We start from the raw sequence: 21,122 nt of genomic DNA on the forward strand, positions 1-21,122 counted from the left end.
TGATTTAAAACTATTCCTTGGTTAAATAAGTGTCGGGGAAAGATCCCTAGTATATCTTAAGGAAGAAGACGAACTCCTACTAGGATTCCCCTGTAATCCTACTAGGACTCATACCATATAATCCTACTAGGACTCCTATCTTGTAACCGACCAGTAACCCCACCCCCTGAAATATATATAGGAGGATAGGTGTACCTAGATCGGTAGGACTATAACCAACAACACCCAAGCGCAGGACGTAATATACAACACCCAAATAAGATTTGGGACGTAGGGTATTACGCTACTCTGACTGCCCGAACCTGTAAAAAATTCTATGTCTTGTGTCCTCACTTTTACCATCAAGTTCCAGGTCCGGCGATCCTCCACCAACCAACACTACCTCGGGCATCCCCCTCGATAGGTTGCCGGATATAAAACACTGACAATAAGTAACTTTTGTTATAGAAAATATAGAAAGTTCTTATTTGAATAAGTTAGCCTTTATAGAAATTCGAGGATGGATATTTTATGTTGCTTATCATTATTTGCATCATTCCGTGTAGATTCGGAGCCGCTTGTGGTGGTGTTCGTGGAGATCCCGTCTGAGCCACCTTAGGATGGCGATGTCGTGATCGTGGTGGAGCAAGGTCCCGAAGCTGCCCAAGAGCTCATCGTCGAGACCGCTGACCCCGATGAGTAGCAAGGCAAGCCCCAGAGCATCAATCCTATTTAACCTTGCTAATTTGAATCCAAATTTCATTATTTCATGATTGTGCATTAAGTCTATGAGTTGAGTGGAGTTCTTTTATGCATTTCACCTTCCTTGTTTTAAGGACATCTTTGCCATTTATTTAAAAGTAGAAGGCTAAGTCTAATCTGCTAGTTCCATAGAAGTCAAGTAATTCCCCATTACTTGCATAGGATAACATCTAAAATTTTTTAGAGTGCAAATTAAAACAACTTGTCTAATGAAGAGCCGGGCAGGACATTAGTTTCATTTTAAAAGATGTTGATAATGTTGATGAAGAAGTTGAAAGTTTTGGTCTCATCCCTATAATGGATCTAAATCCCATTTGATTGGTTGCCTTTTGATCAAGCTTGGAACGTCCTAATCACATGCCGGTATGTGGGATCTGGTGAACTGACATACTTCTGAGGTACCGAAGTTTGAATTGTGACTTGTTGTGCTTGATGTGGGCATTAACTCAGGGATCTTTGATCGGACAATGATGTACAATTGTACATGAGGACACGACCCCGGGCTATACGAGCTCAAATTAGGTGACAGAGGCCACGAAGAGAAAAAGTTGCCATGTGCGATCGACGGGTTGCGCACGTGTCATGTGGTTAGCTCCCTCTCCTGTAGGATGTTAATTTGTTCGAATCGACGCACTTCTCGGATGTGAATTCCGCTTGATCTTTGACCATCATCTTAATGTTGCTTGATAATGATGTTTATAAATACTTTATGATGTTAGCATGTTTGTATTAGCTTGGAGTCGAAACTTTGAATTATAAGAAGTCTAGCAACTGACATGAAATAAAAGATGTTCTAAGGATCTACTCTTAGTAAGGCTTAACCTAAGTCAACAAGAAACCCAAAGAAAGCCTTGCATGCCCTTGAAGTCTTTTCCGATGACGGGTTAATCTTGCTGAGTACCTTTGTACTCAGGGTTTGTGTGACCCTTTTTGCAGTTGAAGAAGGTTAGTAGGTGACCTACGCCTGGAGGAAGGAGCTTTCCAAAGACGATGAATATGTTGTAGGCACGGTGTGCTTTTCTTAGACTCGTTTGTTTAATTAAAGCCTTTTTGTAACAGTACTACCTCTGACCATGAACTTGGTGGTTTGCTTTAAAATACTCTTAGGTACTGATCTTGTATGTTTAAGTCAACTCTCTAATGATTTGTAATAATCTGCTGCCGTAGATTGTTTATTTAAAGTTGTAATATATGTGATGAGCTCATGCGTGTTGCTATCTTAAATGTATGGATGTATGAGTTGAAGGTGGAGTCTTCAGGTGAATTGTTGATACCCGACAAACTATCAGGTTTACACTGATTAAGTAAGCAGCATGTTGGACGCCCAGAGCCCTAACCAGCGTACTCGAATCAGTTTAAACTGGACAGTTCTGCCACAAGTTCATCCCAACTAAAAACGGGATCCTGCAAAAACGGGCGGGGTAGATCCTCTACTACCTCATGTCCCCATGTCCCATTTCCGGATTTTCTGTAAATACAAAAATTGTAAATACGAAAACATGCGGGTCGAATATGAAAAATGGGACGGGACATGATTTATCACGTCCGTTCCGTTTTTAACCCTATCCGTAGCCTTACCGTCCATGGGGATGTTCAACGCTTGCTTCTGTGGCATCCCTACTGTCTCTGCCGCCTTCGCCGCTGACCGTCGAGCCGCCAGGAAACTCTATTTACAACTGCAGTAAGGTAAGCTCCTGAACCCCCTAACATCATACTCTTTTCATCTCAACTTGGCCACCCAAATTCTCACTCAATTGAAGTGGAGTAAGGCCCCTGTTTGGCATGGCTCCAGCTCCTGCCAAAATAACTCCGGCAGTGGCTCCTCCGATGAAGCGGCTTCTGTGGTGAAGTCAAAGCCATTTTAGAAATCGTTTTGCAAAATGACTTCTCTGTTTTGTCATGAATGGAGGAAGATATTAAATGTTCAATGTGCCCTGCTACCTAACTTGATTGTGTAGAATAATTTTATGTTGCCATTAATTTATAGTGTGATTTCACATGAAAGGAAAAAAAATAAAGAACAGAAATCATAGATGAATCAATATCTAAATCTTTCTAAGGGTCATCTGTAAGATGGTCAAGGCACATAGAAAGTAAGGAAAGATTTGATGATTTACTAGGGACCAATACAAAAGGTACATCAATAGCCATGATCGTCTGTTGTCTACTCTTCTTCGTGGACCGTGGCCCTGATTCCGGCCATCACCGGCGCTCCCTGGCTGGTGGATCCTCGGGCAAGTGCTGCAACGGGTAGAGGAGGATGTGGCAACTCCATTTGAGGGCTAATTGGTTCCAATCGAGCTAGCGACATTGACGCAGAAGGAAGGGTGACGAGCTGCTCGGCAATGGTTGGTCCGCGAGGTTTGGGGTGCGAGCGCGAGGCACACCGAAGACGAGCAAAGCGCAGCATGGTTTCTTCGAGGTCGGGGCAGCTGGGAAGAGCTACGTGCTTGCTCGACCGGTGGAGGGGTGGATCAGGTAATTTGTTTCATGTGCATGCGTGGATGGGGAAGGAGCTGGGAGGAGCCAGTTTTTCTAACTCCAGCGTTCTTGTTGATCCAGCGTTCTTGTTGATTCTAGCCATTTTCGAAACTACCGTTTGGTACAGCTTCACTGAAGCCGTTTCAAGAGCTGTACCAAAGAAGCCCTGAAACTTGAAAAAAAATGGTTTGAACCGCCATCTCAACTCCACGTACGGACAGTTCTCCGCTTACGTAAAAGGGATCCTTCCTCTTCCTGGCCTCTCTTCTTTCTCCACTCACTTTCTCCCTCCTCCCACCCTGCAGCAGGGCGGCGGGGCCAGAAGTAAGCCCAAAACCCTCCCCCCTCCTCCCATGTTCTTCCTAGGCCGCGGCCGGGAAGGACGCGGCGACCAGCACCAGCCGCCGGCCTCCACACCGCCTCCCGCCCCCGCGACCATGGCGCTGCCGCACCGGGGCGCGTACGCCGCGCCGCCGGTCCTGCACCGTCCTCCCGCCTGCCAGCTCCGGCCATCTACTCAGACATCTGCTCCGCACCAGCTCTTCTCTGCGCCGCCGGAGGCACTCAGGAACCTCTTCGCTGCGCCCAACACCGCTCTCGCGCCGGCGTCTGCTTCCGAGGCGGAGGGCCCGTCGGACGTGTATCTGGCGCCCTCGTCCTCCTCGTCGCCGCCTCCGGCTCGGCACCCTGACCATGCCGGCCGCCTCGGTCTTCTCCGGCGCCGCCGCAAGCAGCTGGGGCCGCGGACCTGCGGTCGGCGTCCTCGTCCTCCTCGTCTCTGCCTCCGGCTCGGTACCAGCTGACCATGCCGGCCGCCTCGGTCTTCTCCGTGCCGCCGGCGGCAGCTGGGGCCGCGGCCGTGCGTCCGGCACCCGTCTCCAAGCAGGGGACCGTCGGGAACAAGGCGATGATCCGCAACGACTTCTTCGACCACGTCAGTTCGCCCTCCTTCCCATCTCCCTCCCTTCTTGGCCTCGCTTTTTCTCGGATTCTTCGCGTAGCAGCTGGCTGGTGATGGTAGGGCTCTTAGTCCGTGCAAGATCGGTAGCGACGAGGTAGTCCTCCATTAGCATGTAGGCAAGGGGCTCGTTTGGCTCGTTTATTTTGGTGTTCCTCTCTCATTGTGATGCCGCTCAACAATCCTTCTTTGCGATTGTTTTTGAACGATTCAATTTCTTCAGCAAGAGAATCAGCAGTTAAATTTCCTGTTTCGTGAAAAGATACCTCCTTTGCGAAACATTGCCACCGATTGGATGCAAGATTTTTTTATGCAGGCTGTTCTCGCTGTTTAATCTTCTTTTCGAATCATCGGCCTTTTTTAAAAATCTTCGGAAAAACAAATCTTTGCCTTTTTTCCTATCTCTTAGCGATCGTTTTTTCATTGTTTATGTAATTAAATATACCTCAAAATAATTGATTGTTGCGCAGAGGGCAGAGGCTCCCATGTATCTTATGCTACTGTTTTTTTAACCCTTTTCGCTCGGGAACTGGATAACTGCGCGGAGCGCTCAGGCCACTGATGGGAATACAAGTTGTAGCAGCACCGCCTCGTTTTCGGAGAAGTTTAGCGAGACCGACCTCGCCTTGGCTGTTGGCACCCCATTTATCACCACCCAGGCGTGCCGGCCCTGGCCAGATCTGGTGCCCGCCCCCTTCGACATGGCCAGATCAGGGAGGTCACCGGCATGGCGGCATCGGTGCACGCGTGGCGAGGAGAATAACGGCAGGGAGATGATGCGTGGGAATGACGGAGTTCCTCCGGGCTAGGTGGGAGTTCCTTGGGGTTATTTCGGTTCCTGCAGTATCTCGCCCTCTCGGGCATCTTCAAGCAGAGCAGCAGCCTTGCACGAATTGCTTCTCTCGCTTGTTTGCTCTTCTTTCTGTTATAGTCTCTCTAGGTATCTATGCCGACACCATTTCCACTATTGCTAAATTCTTTTTTTCTTGTTTTGGAGGAGTCGAGTGTCAATGATTCATTTTGTTTTATTCTCTCAGAGGAGAATCACTTTCTTTGTTGTATTTCAGATGAAAGATAAAGACTTTGGTTGGGAGAAAACTTGTGCGGAAAGTGCTGGACAGTGTAACATGACTAATAAGGTGATGCTGTGTTCTTCTCCCTGAAGTAGCCTAAGCATTGCCTTAGTTGTAAATCGAAAATATGTTAGCTTGTCAATCATCTTTGTGCACGGTTTGTGCAGCATTTACGAGTATGTCTTTTTGTTTAGTGTTGAAACTACAAATGCTAATTCCTCTAGACCAGTATCTAGATATAAGAAAGCTACCACAGGTGGTAGTTCTAGTAGGCCGTGGACTACCCTGGGATTGGGCCATTCTTCAGTTAGTACTTACTACTTAGCCTAGCCTCCATCAGGTCACAGCTGGCCAGCCTTTCACAGCATTAGTTCTGACTTCAATTTTTCGAGTATCCATTGGTACATATGAATGACTTATAACAATTCTTATGTATTGGAACTCGAAAGGCTATGTGATAATAACTCATATGTTTTCCATTAGTTTTTGTTTGTGATAAGTGAATGTCATGTTTTAGTACTTTGCAATATTCCTTATAGCATGCTTCGGTTACATGGCCACAACTAAGTCTTTGTATCTTTGATTCTTTGTTTTACCAGGAAAACAGTTGATCTATCATTTGTTGCTATTGTATTTTTGGTTATGCAAGTTCTGAACTTGTTTTTTTAATTTAAGATATTAAGGAACCTTTTTTTGTTATATATGTCTCTATTTTGGTTATCTTATACTTGTACCAGCCAAATTATGCAATTGTGTTCCAAATTATGTGTTGGAGCATTGGCTGTATGGGTCTGCCACTGTTATACTATTGTGGATTTTAGATTTTTTTAGGTTACTATCGTGGCCATATATTTGCGAAGGAAACATTTCAAATTAAAAGCTTCTTTAGCTACTGCTGCTTGTTCTAATGCTTTCTCATATGGAAAGATGTTATTTGACACACTTATTTTTATGTGGGGAACATAACTTTTTTTTTTGGTGGTACATAGTATAAGCAAAGATTTTATTTGACACACTTATTTCTGGAAAGGTCTAATTTTCAGCTGGAGAAGTTTATTGGTGAACCCTTTTTCATTGTTGCTTGGTTGACCCTACACTCTTAAACATTGTTTGGAATGCTTGATTTGTGGTTTATTTAGACAATGTGGTTTACCAACACTGTTAGTATCGATACTGTTTTGTTCTAGATTAGGTTACTTGCGAACCCTTTTGCGTTGTTGCTTGGTTGATCCTACACTCTTAAAAATTCTTTGGAAATGCTTGATTTGGGGTTTACCAACACTGTTAGTATCGATACTGTCTTGTTCTAGATTAGGCTTTAGTTGTAAGAATGCTTTCTTACTTTTTGTGTATCTTTGTATTCTTGCCAGGAAATGATTAATGGAGGAACTATTATCACTATTGATAACTGGACTTGTTTAAACTTTTCAAGCATGTGTACTGAAGATGTACAGAGGTTCTGTATGGATTTTACTCATATGTGCAATGCCACGGGAATGGTAAACTTCTCTACTATTTATGTCGTGAAGTCTTTCAGAATAGTTTTGTATATTTTACATTTAACTGCTCTAATCCCTGTAGGCTGTAAATCCAGATCCATGTGTAGAAGTTATGTCAGTTGCTCCCACACATATCGAGAACACTTTAAGAGATGTACATTGGATAGCCACACAGGTGCTTGGACTGCAGGGAAAAGGAAATCAGCTACAACTTCTGATTGTAATTCTGCCTGAAATTTGTGGTTCATATGGTACGTATACTTCTAGTTAGGTCATGCAAATCTTTGAAATCTCTTGGAGTATTTTATTATATATACATGACGTGTCTACTTCTGTAGAGAAAGTTAAAAGAGTGTCTGAAACTGAGATTGGAGTTCTATCTCAATGCTGCTTGCCAAAGCATGCTGGCCGGCCGAGTAAGCAATATCTGGAGAATGTTGCTCTTGAACTGAACTTCAAGGTCTCCATATTTCATATTCTTTCTCTAAAGTTTTTTTTTCGCTTTTAGTTCTTTCTACAGGAATGCAATCATTCCTTTTGTGTTATACAGTTTGGAGGACGCAAGACAGTTCTTCAGAGAGCATTGGTACGCAATGGCATGTTTGTTTCAAAAGACCAAACAATCACCTCAGGTGCTGATGTAGCGCATCCCCCGCCACCAGAGGACAGTGTATCTCCCATTGCTCATGTAAGCCTTTTAACTTCCATTTTCTATCATTTTTTATGTAAAACATACAGTAATATTGATGTTATTAATGGATGCCTCACTTTGATACATTATTGGAATGCTAATTGAGATTCTATGTGCTTTAGCCTTTTAGAATGTTTATTAAGAGGGTGTTTGGATCCCCGGACTAAACTTTAGTCCCTATCACATCGAATGTTTGGATACTAATTAGGAGTATTAAACATAGGCTAATTACAAAATCAATTTCACAACCCCTAGGCTAAATCGCAAGACGAATTTATTAAACCTAATTAGTCCATGATTTGACAATATGGTGCTACAGCAAACATTCGCTAATGATGGATTAATTAGGCTTAATAGATTCGCCTCACGGTTTAGCCTAGGGGTTATGCAATTAGTTTTGTAATTAGTTAAGGTTTAGTCTTCTTAATTAGCATCCGAATATCCGATGTGACATGGACTAAACTTTAGCTCTAGGATCCAAACACCCCCTAACTAGCATCCATGCTATATATGTGTGAATGAACCTCTTCAAAGTAAAGCCTTTTCAGCTAACACCCGTTAATTACTGATGGCTGAAATTCTTAAGGCATTTTTTTGTTGTTTTACTCAGTTTATCATTTGTTTCTTTTCTAAAACTATAGAAAATAGAAGGAATTAATGTGCCTGTCCTTGTTTTCTACAACTATTAATTATTTTTCTAAAGTATACCTTGTTTGCCCTTGAAATTCTTGTAGGTAAAAGTTTGCTTCTGTGGGCATGAAATTGAAATGCCAGTTAACCCACGGAAACAAACAATACTAAAGTTTGTTCTGTTAGCCCTTATGAAATCAAATATAAGAGCCCGTGATTTTTATTTGACATTAAATGGAAAGATGTTAGACGAAGGTTTGATGGTGAACTCGGTACTGGCTCTGGGCCGCTCAAGTATTCATGTTGTTCCAAGGATGAGGGGAGGTGCATAGTAAGTTTTATAGCTCTAACCCTTGGGTTGAATCTGTACTTGTTCTCACAAATGTTTGTTAGATCTCTTAACTGATCAGCTTTTTTTTCCTACTGAAAAAGGCTTGGCCCTTGTCGTTTTTATATTGGGAAGCATTAACTAAAGTTGGCATGTCTATATAAAGCATTTTACTGGCTGTTTGGATCTTTTTTCGTATGTTTATTTATTTATTTTCCGTGAACCGCTGAAATTGGAAATACGATATTTGAAGATGCTTATTCTTGATGATAAAACTGTAAACACTTTGGTTATGTAATGCTAAATTCTGCTTCTTAACTTGCTCTTTAGCTGTAACTATATCCATTGAAGGTTCTAAATGGAAGAATAAGCAGAAGGATATGTAGTTGATCAATATTTTTAGTGCAAGGAGGTGTAATATGTTCAATTTTTGCAGCTCTAGCTACCTCTGCAGCTGGTATTATCCGATGAATAAGATCATAGATGCATACTCGAAGCGCCTAGTTCGGCGAGTTTTCATCCACAAGAGAATGAAAAGTAAAGGAAGCTATGAGTTTGCACCTGTGTTATCCGATTTCTTCCAGTATCTGCTACATTATTTACTTGTATGTGTGTGCCGGGAGGGCCATTTGCGTGATATTTCTTGGAATGGGGCCTTTAGCTTATCTGATGTCCTACTGTACGATGGCCATATGAGGATAAGTCCTGATGTCCCAGTACACCGATATTCCCCAGCTGGAGGTGCAGCTGATTATCGTCGGTCGTACGATATTGTCCTATTGTTCGTTGATCTTGACACTGGAAATTATCCAGTGCATGTCAGGTATCTGCTCAACACATTGCTTAATGCTGATGAGAGTGTGAGGCTCAAGCCTGAGTTTGTCACCTTTTTAGTTAACCACCCGTGCCTGCTTACATATGCTGAGAAGCAAATGGTGTATAGTTTAGTGGATCGACTGTGTTCAAAGCTTCCTGAGGCTGTGGTTAATCGTGTGGATCAGCTGGTTGGAGTTCGTGGATGGGTAACCACAATTAAAGGTGCTGACGCTTTTAAAGATACCTACACATATGTGCCACCCCAGAAACGCTCTGTTCAGAATCCTCCAGTTCCTGGCGCAGCTGTTCAGAATCCCCCAGTTCCTGGCGCAGCTGTTCAGAATCCCCCAGTTCATGGTGCCGCCGTTCTGAACACAATCACTGCAACTAATATGCAGGGCTATGGTCAAGGGGTTACTCACTGCCTTCACCTTGGTTGTAACTTTCTTAACAACCCTCCTGTTGAGGTAGTATCTTTTGTACCAAGTTGTGTATATTTGGGAAAAAGCTGCATATTCACTGGCTTTTCTTGTATCAGGCAGATTTGGAGACTGCAGAGGTGGCTTTATCTTACTTGTTGGAGTTCGTCTTGCCAGAAGTTCTTGAAGTTCTTTCTAAAGAGTTGACGGGCTATCATGCTAGGACGTTTATGGAAATGTAAGTAAATATCCTCGTCATTCTCGTCCCGTGCCTGCTTACTGCCTAAGTAATTGTAGTCCTAAGGGTATGCTTGTGGCTATACTGCAGACTATAAAATCCTAATGCGGATAAAAGCACTGTAAGAGTATCTTTGAGCTGAGGAGCTGCCACCCTAAGATGCTAGTTGCGAGGATCCCCATTCTTGCTCAGTGCAGTGCGCCAGCTGCAGTTGTGGATCTGACTGAGAAGGGCTATTGCTATCTTTGATTCATGATGTACTGCGAATTGAACAGTGCTCTGTGTGATCGGTGTTGGTGCCAATTTGGTTTGTATCCCTCCTTCTGTAACGTTGTGAAGAAAAACTAGAGCTTTTAGGGGAGTGGCACACTTGCGTGTTGCCTTGGATTGTTCAATCTCTGTGTTGCATACACTGTTGCTGTCTGTAGGCGTGATGCGGCTGCTCACAATTGCCGGGATGCAGGCTAGAGCGTTCAGCACAAATTGCTTGGCCCCGCCATTACAGCTTAGTGATCATGTATTACATAATTTGTCTAAAAAATTTGGTGTTACAAATTTGTGAGTCATCTTGGGATCGACATTGATTTTCTTTGAGCACATCCCTCTGTATCCTTTTAATTACACCGACCGGCTTGTTAATTCTCCTGGACAACCTGAACTTTTTAGCTGTGTCCAACTCGAGTGCTTGCATCTTGCCCACAGATTCACATTTGAAAAAGCAAGTTTTGTTATGTTCATGCACATTGCGCAGGGCTAAGCTGTTGCGAGGAAGACGCAAGGTAATGGTTTTGTTTAGAGTGGCCTCTAGTTGTACTGTTTGTTTGGTCGGGTTTTATTTCTTCTAATAATAGCATGGCAAAACTGTTGGTGTCCTTTTAGGGAAAAAAAGTTTCCCAGATGTTTGATGGTTATTTTTCCTAAAAAAAGAAAAGGTGTGGCAAGATCAATGTAGCTATGATATTTCCATGACAAAGGTTCCTAAAAGTTTTAGCTTCTGAAAGTTTTAGAAGCCTTCTAAAACTCCTAAAATACTGTTTGTTCCACCTCCTGAAACCGACGATAAGTACTGCAGCAAAAGGACCAAAATACCCTCTCCCCCGTACCCCTGCTCCTTCTCCTCCTCCCATCCGCCCCCACGCTGCAGTCTCTCCTCTCCTCTCCCGTCCGCGCACTTCCCTCCTGCTCCAGCTCGAAGCTTCCGCCATGGGCGAGGGAGAGGACGAGGCCTGGAGCTCCGCCGCGGCCGACGGCGTCCAAGGGGAGCAACGGGCCGCCGGCGTCGGGGGAGCGGGAGGGCGGCCTGGGGCTGGGGGCGGCGGATCCGGCAGCGGGAGCCCCGGTGCTCCGGCAGGTCCAGCAGCTGGAGCCCCGGCGCCGTCGCTGCCTCCGCCGGGTTTGGGCGCGAAGGGGCAGCGGATCCGGCGGGGGGAGGGCGCGGACGGGTGGCGGAGCCGGGGGATCCGGCGGCGCGAGGGAGCTCCGGGTCCACGCCGCCGCTGCTGCCGATGATGTCGCGGATCCGGCGGCGGACCGGAGCGGGAGGAGGAAGACAGGCCGGGCTGCCTCCGCCGCCGGCCCCGCCCAGTAGGGCCTCGTCCTCCGGTCCCGCCGGCGGAAGGTCGGGGTGGTGGGGCGCGCGAATGCGGCGGTCATTGGTAATTGTTTACAAAGTGGACAGTGGTACGTTTGGGCAACACTTGTTTCATGTTTTTTTTAGAACCGAGCTTTTGCTTGGGCTTGGGCAAGGCCGGTTTCTTCTTCTGGGCTCAAATTGAACCAACCAAACTTCTAGAGGCCGTGTTTGTTAGGCCTAGCCAGGCAGGGCAGCAAGGAGGCATCCGCGCCGTCCATCCAGCAGATCGATCGGTTGGGGGTTCGACTCCGACTCCACCTCCTCCTCCGACGCCGACGCCGACTCCTCCGCCTCTCTTATATTACTCCCCACCTCCTCTTCCTGTTCGCTGTCGCCGCCCCTCCTCTTCCTGTTCGCTGTCGCGGCCCCCGCCCAGCAACCAATCTTGTGCTACTGCCCCCCTCCTCTTCCTCTTCGCTCTCGCCGCCCCCGCCCAGCAACCAAGCATGCTGCTGGTCGACCGCTACGTGCGACTCGTCGATGAGCTAGAAGACGTCATCCAAAAAACAGGGTCTTGGCAACTCGATCCGCTCATCGAGGGCGTCCTCGCCGACGACTTCCCCGAGTGCACAAGCCGAGAAGAGGCGGAGGAAAAGAGGGAGGCGGCCATCGAAGCATTGGTCATGCGGTACCGGGCGGAGGTCGAGATCTCGGCGTTAGCGTCCCTGAGCAAGCTCAAGGCATCCAGGCGTTCCCGCCCCGGCGCCCTGCGCAGGGAGCCGGTCGCCTTCAGTGGCGCCGAAGACCCTGCCTACTACAGTGAGGTGCTGGACGGCATCGACCTTCATCTTCATCGGCTAGCCGATCCCCCCCGCATCACTTCCTTGTCCCTTGGCATCTCCTGGCCACCCGACCATCACCTGCGGACCCGACCCCCCGCCGCATTCATCGCCGGATGCGACGAATCCATCCTCGTTCTCTACGTCGGCACCTACCGTCCCTGCCTCCCTCAGCCAGGCTTCTACCTGGTTTACAACTCCTGGGCCGACTCGGTCGCCATCGTCCCGCCGCTGTCGTGCTCCCGCGTCAACTTCTGGTCCCACTACAACATTGGGGGTGGGGTCGCCGTCCTCAACTTCATACCCGCCAGGTGCTACGTCCTAGCTGAGCTCCTGCTGCGCAAGGACGACCCTTCACGCCACGCCACCCTGTTTATGTGGTGGTCGCCCGGCTCCGGTCCGCTCGCCGGCCGGTGGATCCAGAAGGAGGTAGCGCTCCCGCTCCCTCTCCCCGCCGATGAAGACTGCTCCTTCCTTGCGGACATGGCCTTCGCCGCTGCAGGAACCTCACTCTGCTGGGTTGATCTCCTCACTGGGATATTGGTCTGCAACCTCATCGACAGGCTCGCCACCAACATCAAAGATGCTCGTGCCGTCTTCCACTTCATCCCGTTGCCCCCAAAATGTGCCGTGAAATTAAATGGCACGCTGCGGGGTCAGCCGGAGGAATACCGCTCCATGTGCCCCGTCAACAACGGAGACACCTTCAAGTTCGTCTCCATGGTTGGCTACAGAGAAGGCAGCCCTATGGACAAGGTGGTGCTCACAACATGGACTCTCAAGAACGCGCTCAGCATGGAGAATTGGGAGTGGGAGGAGGACGCAGCATCCTTCTGCATCCGAGATCTCTGGGACGACCCAATCTACAAGGACAAGCTCAAGCTGCAGCCGCTAACGCCCAGTTTTCCTGTTCTGTGCACACAGCATGATGGTGTCATGTACCTCTCTGTTACCGACTACGAGTACAAGCATGGCCAGGAGGGGCTGCAACTGCAAGCCACAGGATTCTATGAGCTCGGCCTTGACATGCTTACCGGAACGCTTTTTTCTGCCATCAAATTGCCTTCTGATGAAAGGGGAATTGTTCAACGCCCGTGGATATTTACCTCTCACTTTGGCAATTACTTGAACATGGTACTTCCTAACAGACCCCTTACTATCTTTCTTACTGCTGTAGGTTAGTTGTTAAACAAGGTTGATATTTGAACTAGGCAACTAGCTACACGTGTAATGTGTTGAAAATCTGAATTGTAGTAGGTGACATAATAACTAAAGCATAAAAAAGGGTAGAGCCGTAGAGGGTTGTATGTGCTAATACCATGGGAGTAAAGTTACCTTATCTTAATTGAATGCCTTTGGGAATTGATCATAGCGTCCTGTCATCTTAGAGATGGATCTTTCATTTGCAAACTACATCAAGTATACAGCTGTCCAAATTTTGGTGGCCTTGTAGAAGCACCAGTGGTGCCTAGTTACTGACTCCTTTTTGTGTTATCTGTATAGAATGGATTAGTAACTATGATTAGCTAATGTAGAAGTGGAAATTTCATTGGTATGGCCTCAATTGTAGCCAATATTCTGTTGTAAAAAATTCTGACAGCCTTAGGTGAACAGGGATCTATATATTATACAATGGTGCGATTCGATATTTTTTTAGTATAAGGTCGGTCATCCATGTCCTTGTCACCGGAGTTCTGTGCCCCTTTGCTTCTTTTACTTTTGGGGCATTTGTGTTCATGCCTCTATTTTGAAGGCTAATGGTATTTTGCCCTCGCTTTGTTCAACTTTGTGGTTTTGCCCCTGCTTTTTCAAACTGAATAGAGTTTGCCCACTATCCCATTAAGAGCACCAAACAATGTCAAATCAGCTATGAAAAGACAAGTTTGCCCATGCACTCCCCCCTCCCCACTTTTATGAGTGCTTTGTCATTTTATCCCTGTTTTGACATCAAACATTTGACTAGCATTTTTGACATTTTAACAAAGAAATTTGTCAGCTAAACTCAATAAAATTTACATACATTTCGAAGCACTTCTCTCTTATGGGAGTAGAGCCAGACTTGTATATTAAGGAGAATGTAGGGCTACTTATTCGTTTTTTGTTTAATTGCCTGTCTTGTTTTCTTCAGATCAGTGACTGAGATATGAAAATCCTCGACGAGTGCAAAGTTTTTGAAGATGACAGTGCAGCACCATCAATTCCTTGCACAACGAGCAGTGTTCCCATGTGGTCAATGCCTTACACAATGGGACAATGCTTCGCCAAATGGAAGTTCTGTCAAGACGGACTCGGTGGACGTCGTATTATATCCTCTCCTTCTGCAGTGCTCGGATCTTCAGCATTATCATTCTGTCCAGCGGGATTGATGAACACCTGGGGGAAAGAACTACTTGCTGATGAGGTTGATTCAGGGGACATGTACTATGTATTTCTGGGTAAAGCAAGATCAATTCATTCCACACGAGCAGGAGCCGAATTGAAGATCTGCGATGATGGACTCGGTGGAGTTTGTGTTATAACCTCTCCTTCTGCAGTGCTCGGAGCTTCGGCATCATCATTCTGTCCAGTGGGATTGGGATTGGCGTTGGATGCTTCCTGTTAAGAGAATCCCCCCTTTCTGTGAGGAGGAAATCATTGATGAATTTTTATGTGGAACTGAGAAATAGTAGCTGGAGTACCATCCTTCCACTGCACTTATGGGTTAACATTATGAGTACACTAGACCACTGATAGAACATTTATATAAATGAGGGAGAGATGAAGTCTTTATAGACAATACACTATTGCAGAATTGCCTTTTGTGTAACTTATTGGTTATGTTCTTCCTCTGATCTACTTCTGCTGACATATCTGTCTTAATGTCCTGTGCGGGAGAATATTAGTTTGCTATCACACGCTTTGTACCTGAAGTTTTCGTTGCTAGCCTTTGAATGTGGATGCAATGTTGAGAACTTTTATTATGTGTAATTGATAGTTTTGTTAAACAATTTCATTTCACGATAACCATATATGTTGTATCAAATATCTCGTACACATACTATACTTTAAATAATGGTAAATAAAGTTACTGCATAAATCAGTGGCAAAGGTTTATGTCAGGATTTCACCACAGCCAAAGAGCCAAGGTCAAAATAGTGATACCCATATTTCTACCATTGATGTTCCAGGCAAGCCTGCTCCCAGTAGATGCAAGTATTACTTCAATATTGGTAGTGTTGATTCCTTTGGAGAGAAGTTAGAGGAAGCCCAGGAAGCGATGGGAATAGATCCACATGATTTTGTCCCAGTAACTTATGTTGCTGAAGTAAGTTGGTTCCAGGAAGTTATGAGGTTTGCCCCAACAGCGTTTCTTGTTGGACTGATATATTTGATGGGGAAAAGGATGCAGAGTGGTTTCAATATTGGAGGTGGTCCTGGGAAGGGAAGAGGTGGTATTTTCAACATTGGAAAAGCTACTGTGACAAAGATGGACAAAAATTCCAAAAATAAGGTTTGCTATTTTTCCCCCTTGTCACTCTTTTTACTGTTTCGCTTGGCTCTATTTTTTGAATGTGACAATAAAAAAATTCTGGCCCAAATGCTTTTTCATATGCAGGCTAAATCTTGACCTCTTTAACTCCAATTGCTTAGTTATGCAGTAACTTTATTTACCATTTTCATGAGAAACAATGCAAGCTTCATGAAATTATTGGATGTGTCTTTTCAATAACACTTGCTTATTTGTTGGTCCAAGTGTTTTTTAAGGATGTAGCCGGTTGTGATGAAGCTAAACAAGAAATAATGGAGTTTGTGCATTTCCTTAAAAGCCCCAAGAAGTATGAAGAGCTGGGAGCTAAAATACCCAAAGGCGCTCTGCTTGTAGGCCCTCCTGGTACAGGGAAGACTCTTCTTGCCAAAGCTACTGCAGGAGAGTCTGGTGTGCCCTTTTTGTCTATTTCTGGTTCAGATTTCATGGAAATGCTTGTTGGTGTTGGACCATCCAGAGAGCGGAACTTGTTCCAAGAAGCTCGACAGTGTGCACCTAGTATTGTATTTGTTGATGAAATCGATGCTATTGATGGATGGATTTGGAGCAACTTCTGGTGTTGTTGTTCTCGCTGGTACAAATAGACTTGATATCCTGGATAAGGCATTATTAAGGCCAGGAAGGTTTGATCGCCAGATAACAATTGACACGCCAGATATAATGGGCCGTGATCAAATATTCCGCATCTATCTTAAAAAGCTTAAGCTGGACAATGAACCATCATTTTATTCCCAAAGGCTAGCTGCTTTGACACCTGGGTTTGCTGGAGCTGACATTGCCAATGTTTGTAATGAAGCTGCTTTAATTGCTGCAAGAAGCGAGCAAACTCAGATCACAATGCAGCATTTTGAGTCTGCAATCGATAGGATTACTCGATGCAAGCAGGCGCCGCTGCGAGGGCTCCCTGACCCTGTACGAGGCGGAGGGACACAAGGGACTGCTCGATCCACGCACGGTGGCGCTCCGTCCACCCTCGGGGCTGTTTCGACCGTCAGATCGAACCTTCGCGGCCCAGATGTGGTCGCGTCGTCTTCCTCACTGGTTTGGGCTCACGTGCTGCCAAGTATTGGGCTCGCCAAGGTCCACGGCCTGTGTATTCGGCTCGACATGCATCCCTGAGTCTGTCTCTTCTTGCTTACTTGTTTTTCGCTCACACCGCCATATCAATCTTCTTGCTAGGCCCATGTTACGGAGGAACAAGCCCACAATTGAACTCGAGGCCAGCGCGCAGCAGATCGAAATTTCAAACCTAAGTGGGCTTCCGGGGCGCCCACGGGGGGTTTCTTCTTTTTGTGGCGCACACCGTCAGCCCAAGTAGAAGAGAGAGAGAGGCGTAGAGACGGTGCCAAAACCCAACAGCTTGACGGGGCCTGGCCCACGTGCGCGGATGCATGCCGGCAACCGTCACGCCGAGACAGCGACGCGACGGCATTGCTGCTGGACATGAACAAAGCCACCGCCGGTTGGTCCTTGTCTTATTGTCTACAGTATCTAGTAACACCACTGTGCTGTGGCGTCACGGGACGTGGCTGCGAGTCTACTGCAGCGCATTGCGAGCGAGCTTACGATTACTTCAGTTTCAACCGAGCATGCAGATGTGCATATCTTTGTGCAATCTAATCCCGGCCACCATATTGATTAAGAGGGTGTTTACTTTAGTTTATGTCACATCGAATGTTTCGATGCTAATTATGAGTATTAAATATAGTCTAATTATAAAACTAACTGCACGGATGGAATCTAATTTGCAAGACGAATCTATTAAACATAATTAGTTCATGATTTGATTTGATTTGACAATGTGGTGTGGCCGCGGCGGCACTGCCCGTGCAAATCCGAGCCTATTCACGAGTAGTCGGCCCTCTCTGTATGTTCGATTGACATCGAGGAGTCTGAGCTATCGCGACCGTAGCAAATCTGTCAAAGGATTTGAAATCGATGCAGGCAAGGCAATGATATATATACGTGCTCAGCTGGCCTAGGCGAGGCAGGCAGGCGGCCGTGCGAGCACACGCAAGCGGCAGTACGCCAATCAATGGAGAGCCATGGGCAGGCAGCACACGCCAGCGATTCATGCCATTGCCGTGAGTTTAATGGCGCACGACGCGATGCTAGCCGAGGAGGGGCCAGGCGAAATCACGATGTGATTGGCACGCGGCGTCTCGGTTAACCCGGGATCCTCCCCTCCTCCAGCCGCTCGCACGCGCCCATGCTGAATTCGCAGCGGAAGAAATACGATGCAGCATCAGTTCCTTCCATAACGTACCGATGGAGAGTAATAACAAGGTGGTGCACGATGCGCATTCTACGTAGGTACCCCCCGCCCCATGTCGAAATGGTTGGCAACGGCGTCGTAGAGTACCAAAAACGAGTACGGGCCACAAGCCCACAACACATTTACTCCAGCTGGAGCTGGGCTGTCGTCAAGTATGTTCGTGCTCCGTCGAACCGCTGCGGGGTACACGGGCGCAGTCGGCCGAGACTGTACACCAACGGTGCAGTTTCAAATTTGAAAATGTTCACCAGGCAGGCAGGCAGCCAGCCAGCCAGAGCGATCGCAGATCGAATCGGAAGAGTAGTTTTTGGCCAATTGGCCTATTCCAGAATAGGACTGCTAGTGGGGCGGGTTGAAATGAGTTTTACGGGGCGGGTTGTGGGGGCAGGCTGTGACGCGTTAAAATGATTTTTAGTACCTGATGGGTTGTCTGGTGGTGGATTGGGTATATCACAAATACGAGTTGGGACGGGTTGAAAGTGTTTTTTTGCTTGAGTTTGTATGGGTTTAATTCATAGGTTTAACTTTCAGGTTTCAGCTCTTGACGTGAGATCCGTATGTAGATTTAGTCACGGTACTTTGCACAAAGTAGCAGACTGTCAAACTACTCATCTGTAGCAAATTTTGATCAATTTCTCTAAAATTTTAAGGTAGAGAAATTGACACGGGGCACATATACAAGTCTACCCGCACTACTTTATATTGTCAGACTGATTCAACTGCAACAAATTTTGGTCGATTTGTTTAAAATTTTAAGGTGCGAACGTAAGGTTTTAGTTTTAGAGTCTTGCTCTTGACGCGGGGTCCATATATAAGTCCAGCCGCACTACTTTATACAAAGTAGCGAGGACTGTCAGACTAATTCAACTGCAACAAGTTTCGGTCAATTTCTCCAAAATGTTAAGGTGTGAACGCGAAGTTTTAGTTTTAGTATCAGACTCTTGATGCGGGGCACACATATAAGTCCAGCCACAAGCCGCACTACTTTGCACAAAGTAGCGGACCGTCAAACTAATTCATCTGCAACAAATTTCGGTCAATTTCTCTGAACTTTTAAAGTGTGAACGCGATGTTTTAATTTTGGGTTCGGCTCTTGACACAGGGCCCACATATAAGTTCAACCGTACTACTTTGTATAAAGTAGCGGATTGTTAGACTAATTCAACTGCAATAAATTTTGATCAATTTCTCCAAAATTTTAAGGTGTGAACACGAGGTTTTAGTTTTAGTTCGACTCTTGACGCGGGACCCACATATAAGTCCAGCCGCACTACTTTGCATAAAGTAGCGAACTGTCAAACTAATTCATCTGCAACAAATTTCGATCAATTTCTCTAAAGTTTTAAGATGTGAACACTAGAGTTGTATAATCTTATAGGTCATTTACCAAACATACGGGTTGTATTAATTTGTGAGGCGGGTTGAGTTGGGTTAACACAGTAGAATTATGGAGCGAGACGGGGTGTGTAAATGAGTTAATTTATTACCGGTGGGGGCAGATTCGGAGCGGGTTTCAACCCATTAGCAGGCTACTCCAAACTCCGAAACCTTTTTCCCTTTCACCTTTTCCAGGACGAGGGACGGGCACGAGCCAGAGGGGGAGCAGGCGGCATGATTATTAGCTGACGTCACCGTTACTCCTCCAAAGGTATTGGACCCAGCTGTCAGTGTCCATCTCTCTGGGACCCACCTGAATCATGCACTGTGGGCTGGGCCTGGGCTTGTGCAGGCCAGAGGCCAGGAGGTATCCGTTGGCTGGCTCACAGCTCACTCGCTGCTTCAGCTGCCTCGAGCTCTGCGCTCAAGTGTGAACAAAGGGAGGGGAGAGTAGTGTTGCAGGCTTGCACTGCGCGCGCCATCCTTTCACTTTGACGCCTCCTGCGTGATTCCCGGCTTGATATGATCACGGTGGATGATGGTAACAAATGTGTACTACTAGGCCTCGTTTAGTTCACCCCAAATCCTAACTTTGGCACTATGTAAAAAGAAGATTCCTCATCACATCAAACTTGTGGTACATGCATGGAGTACTAAATGTAGACGAAATCAAAAACTAATTGCACAGTTTTGTACTTTGCAAGACGAATCTTTTGAGCCTAATTAATCAATATTTGGACAATAATTCACAAATACAAACGAAACGCTACAGTGTTGCTACAGTAATTTGGATATCCTAAAGTTGGGCAACTAAACAAGACCCTAGTCCTAGAGAGATTGCACCATTCATCCGCCACGTGTGGGATAACATAACATTTGCTCGTGGAATTTCTAGTTCTGCATTGAAGCTGGCATGCTGTAGCCACTAGCGGCAGCGTGTCGAGCGAGAACCATTAGCGATCGTGTATAGAGAAGGGCAGGGTTGGAAATTTGGGACAGGATTCGTCGACAAGACAAATATCATGCGCCTCGGTCGTGGCGTCCGGAAAGGGGAAAAGACTCGAAAGATGCCTTGGCCTAGGGCCGTAGGGCTCGTGAGCTGCGTGCGTGCTGCTGCGTTCGTGCAGCGGTGGACATGTCGTGTGAGTTCATTTCAAAAAAAGAAAAAGAGAAGACATGTCGTGTGAGGATGCGTGCAGTGCCATCATCGTGCACCGCGCGCACCAAAAAACATGGCAAAGAACTGAAGAAGAAAGAAAGGATGGGATCTCACTCATTCACAGCTGGATGGAGGACCCTCGGGAACTGCTCCTAATTGGGAGTACTTGCCACTACTAGAACGCGAAGTAGATTGGTGGTTAACAATGTACAAATACGCCATAGCGCTGGACGTCACTAGATGATCCTCGGTGTAAACAATGACGATCAAGCACTTGCTTTGGCTGCAAGGGCTAGTCATGAAGATTCCTTTTCTCTCGGCTGTGTCTGTGTACGTCGCCGAGTCCTTGACAGAGCAATTACCAGTGCCCTACCAATGTTGGGTGTCACGTACTTAACAGATCGCCAATCAGAGCGCAGTACCAGGCGGCCACTGGAGCTGGATCTACGCGACAGCCGTGTATTCACACCTCTCGTACAAGCGTACGTGGAGCGACTGC

The 21,122-nt window shown here is 46.2% G+C and overlaps 2 protein-coding genes and 1 pseudogene across 4 annotated transcripts; all 3 read left to right on the forward strand.

Moving 5' to 3' along the window:
• Nucleotides 1–4,715: 4,715 nt before the first annotated feature.
• Nucleotides 4,716–10,495, forward strand: LOC105914788. 3 transcript variants are annotated; one of them, XM_022827974.1, is made up of 10 exons: nucleotides 4,716–4,989; nucleotides 5,248–5,319; nucleotides 6,624–6,752; nucleotides 6,835–7,003; nucleotides 7,091–7,212; nucleotides 7,303–7,440; nucleotides 8,178–8,404; nucleotides 8,838–9,684; nucleotides 9,756–9,874; nucleotides 9,965–10,495. In XM_022827974.1, the coding sequence occupies exons 2-10, from the start codon at nucleotides 5,248–5,250 to the stop codon at nucleotides 9,969–9,971; spliced, it is 1,830 nt and encodes a 609-aa protein (XP_022683709.1). In that variant the 5' UTR covers nucleotides 4,716–4,989; the 3' UTR covers nucleotides 9,972–10,495. The 3 variants fall into 3 exon arrangements, with proteins under 3 accessions (XP_022683709.1, XP_012702950.2, XP_022683710.1); XM_012847496.2 differs by having other exon boundaries at nucleotides 4,716–5,319; XM_022827975.1 differs by having other exon boundaries at nucleotides 4,716–5,319; nucleotides 6,848–7,003.
• A 271-nt stretch (nucleotides 10,496–10,766) lies between these two features.
• Nucleotides 10,767–15,223, forward strand: LOC101763597. Its single transcript, XM_012847222.2, has 3 exons — nucleotides 10,767–11,554; nucleotides 11,667–13,420; nucleotides 14,415–15,223. The coding sequence occupies exons 1-3, from the start codon at nucleotides 11,380–11,382 to the stop codon at nucleotides 14,424–14,426; spliced, it is 1,941 nt and encodes a 646-aa protein (XP_012702676.1). The 5' UTR covers nucleotides 10,767–11,379; the 3' UTR covers nucleotides 14,427–15,223.
• A 127-nt stretch (nucleotides 15,224–15,350) lies between these two features.
• Nucleotides 15,351–16,931, forward strand: LOC111257966 (annotated as a pseudogene).
• Nucleotides 16,932–21,122: the final 4,191 nt, after the last annotated feature.

This window comes from Setaria italica, chromosome VII (genome assembly GCF_000263155.2).
Source record: "Setaria italica strain Yugu1 chromosome VII, Setaria_italica_v2.0, whole genome shotgun sequence".
NCBI lineage: Eukaryota > Viridiplantae > Streptophyta > Magnoliopsida > Poales > Poaceae > Setaria > Setaria italica.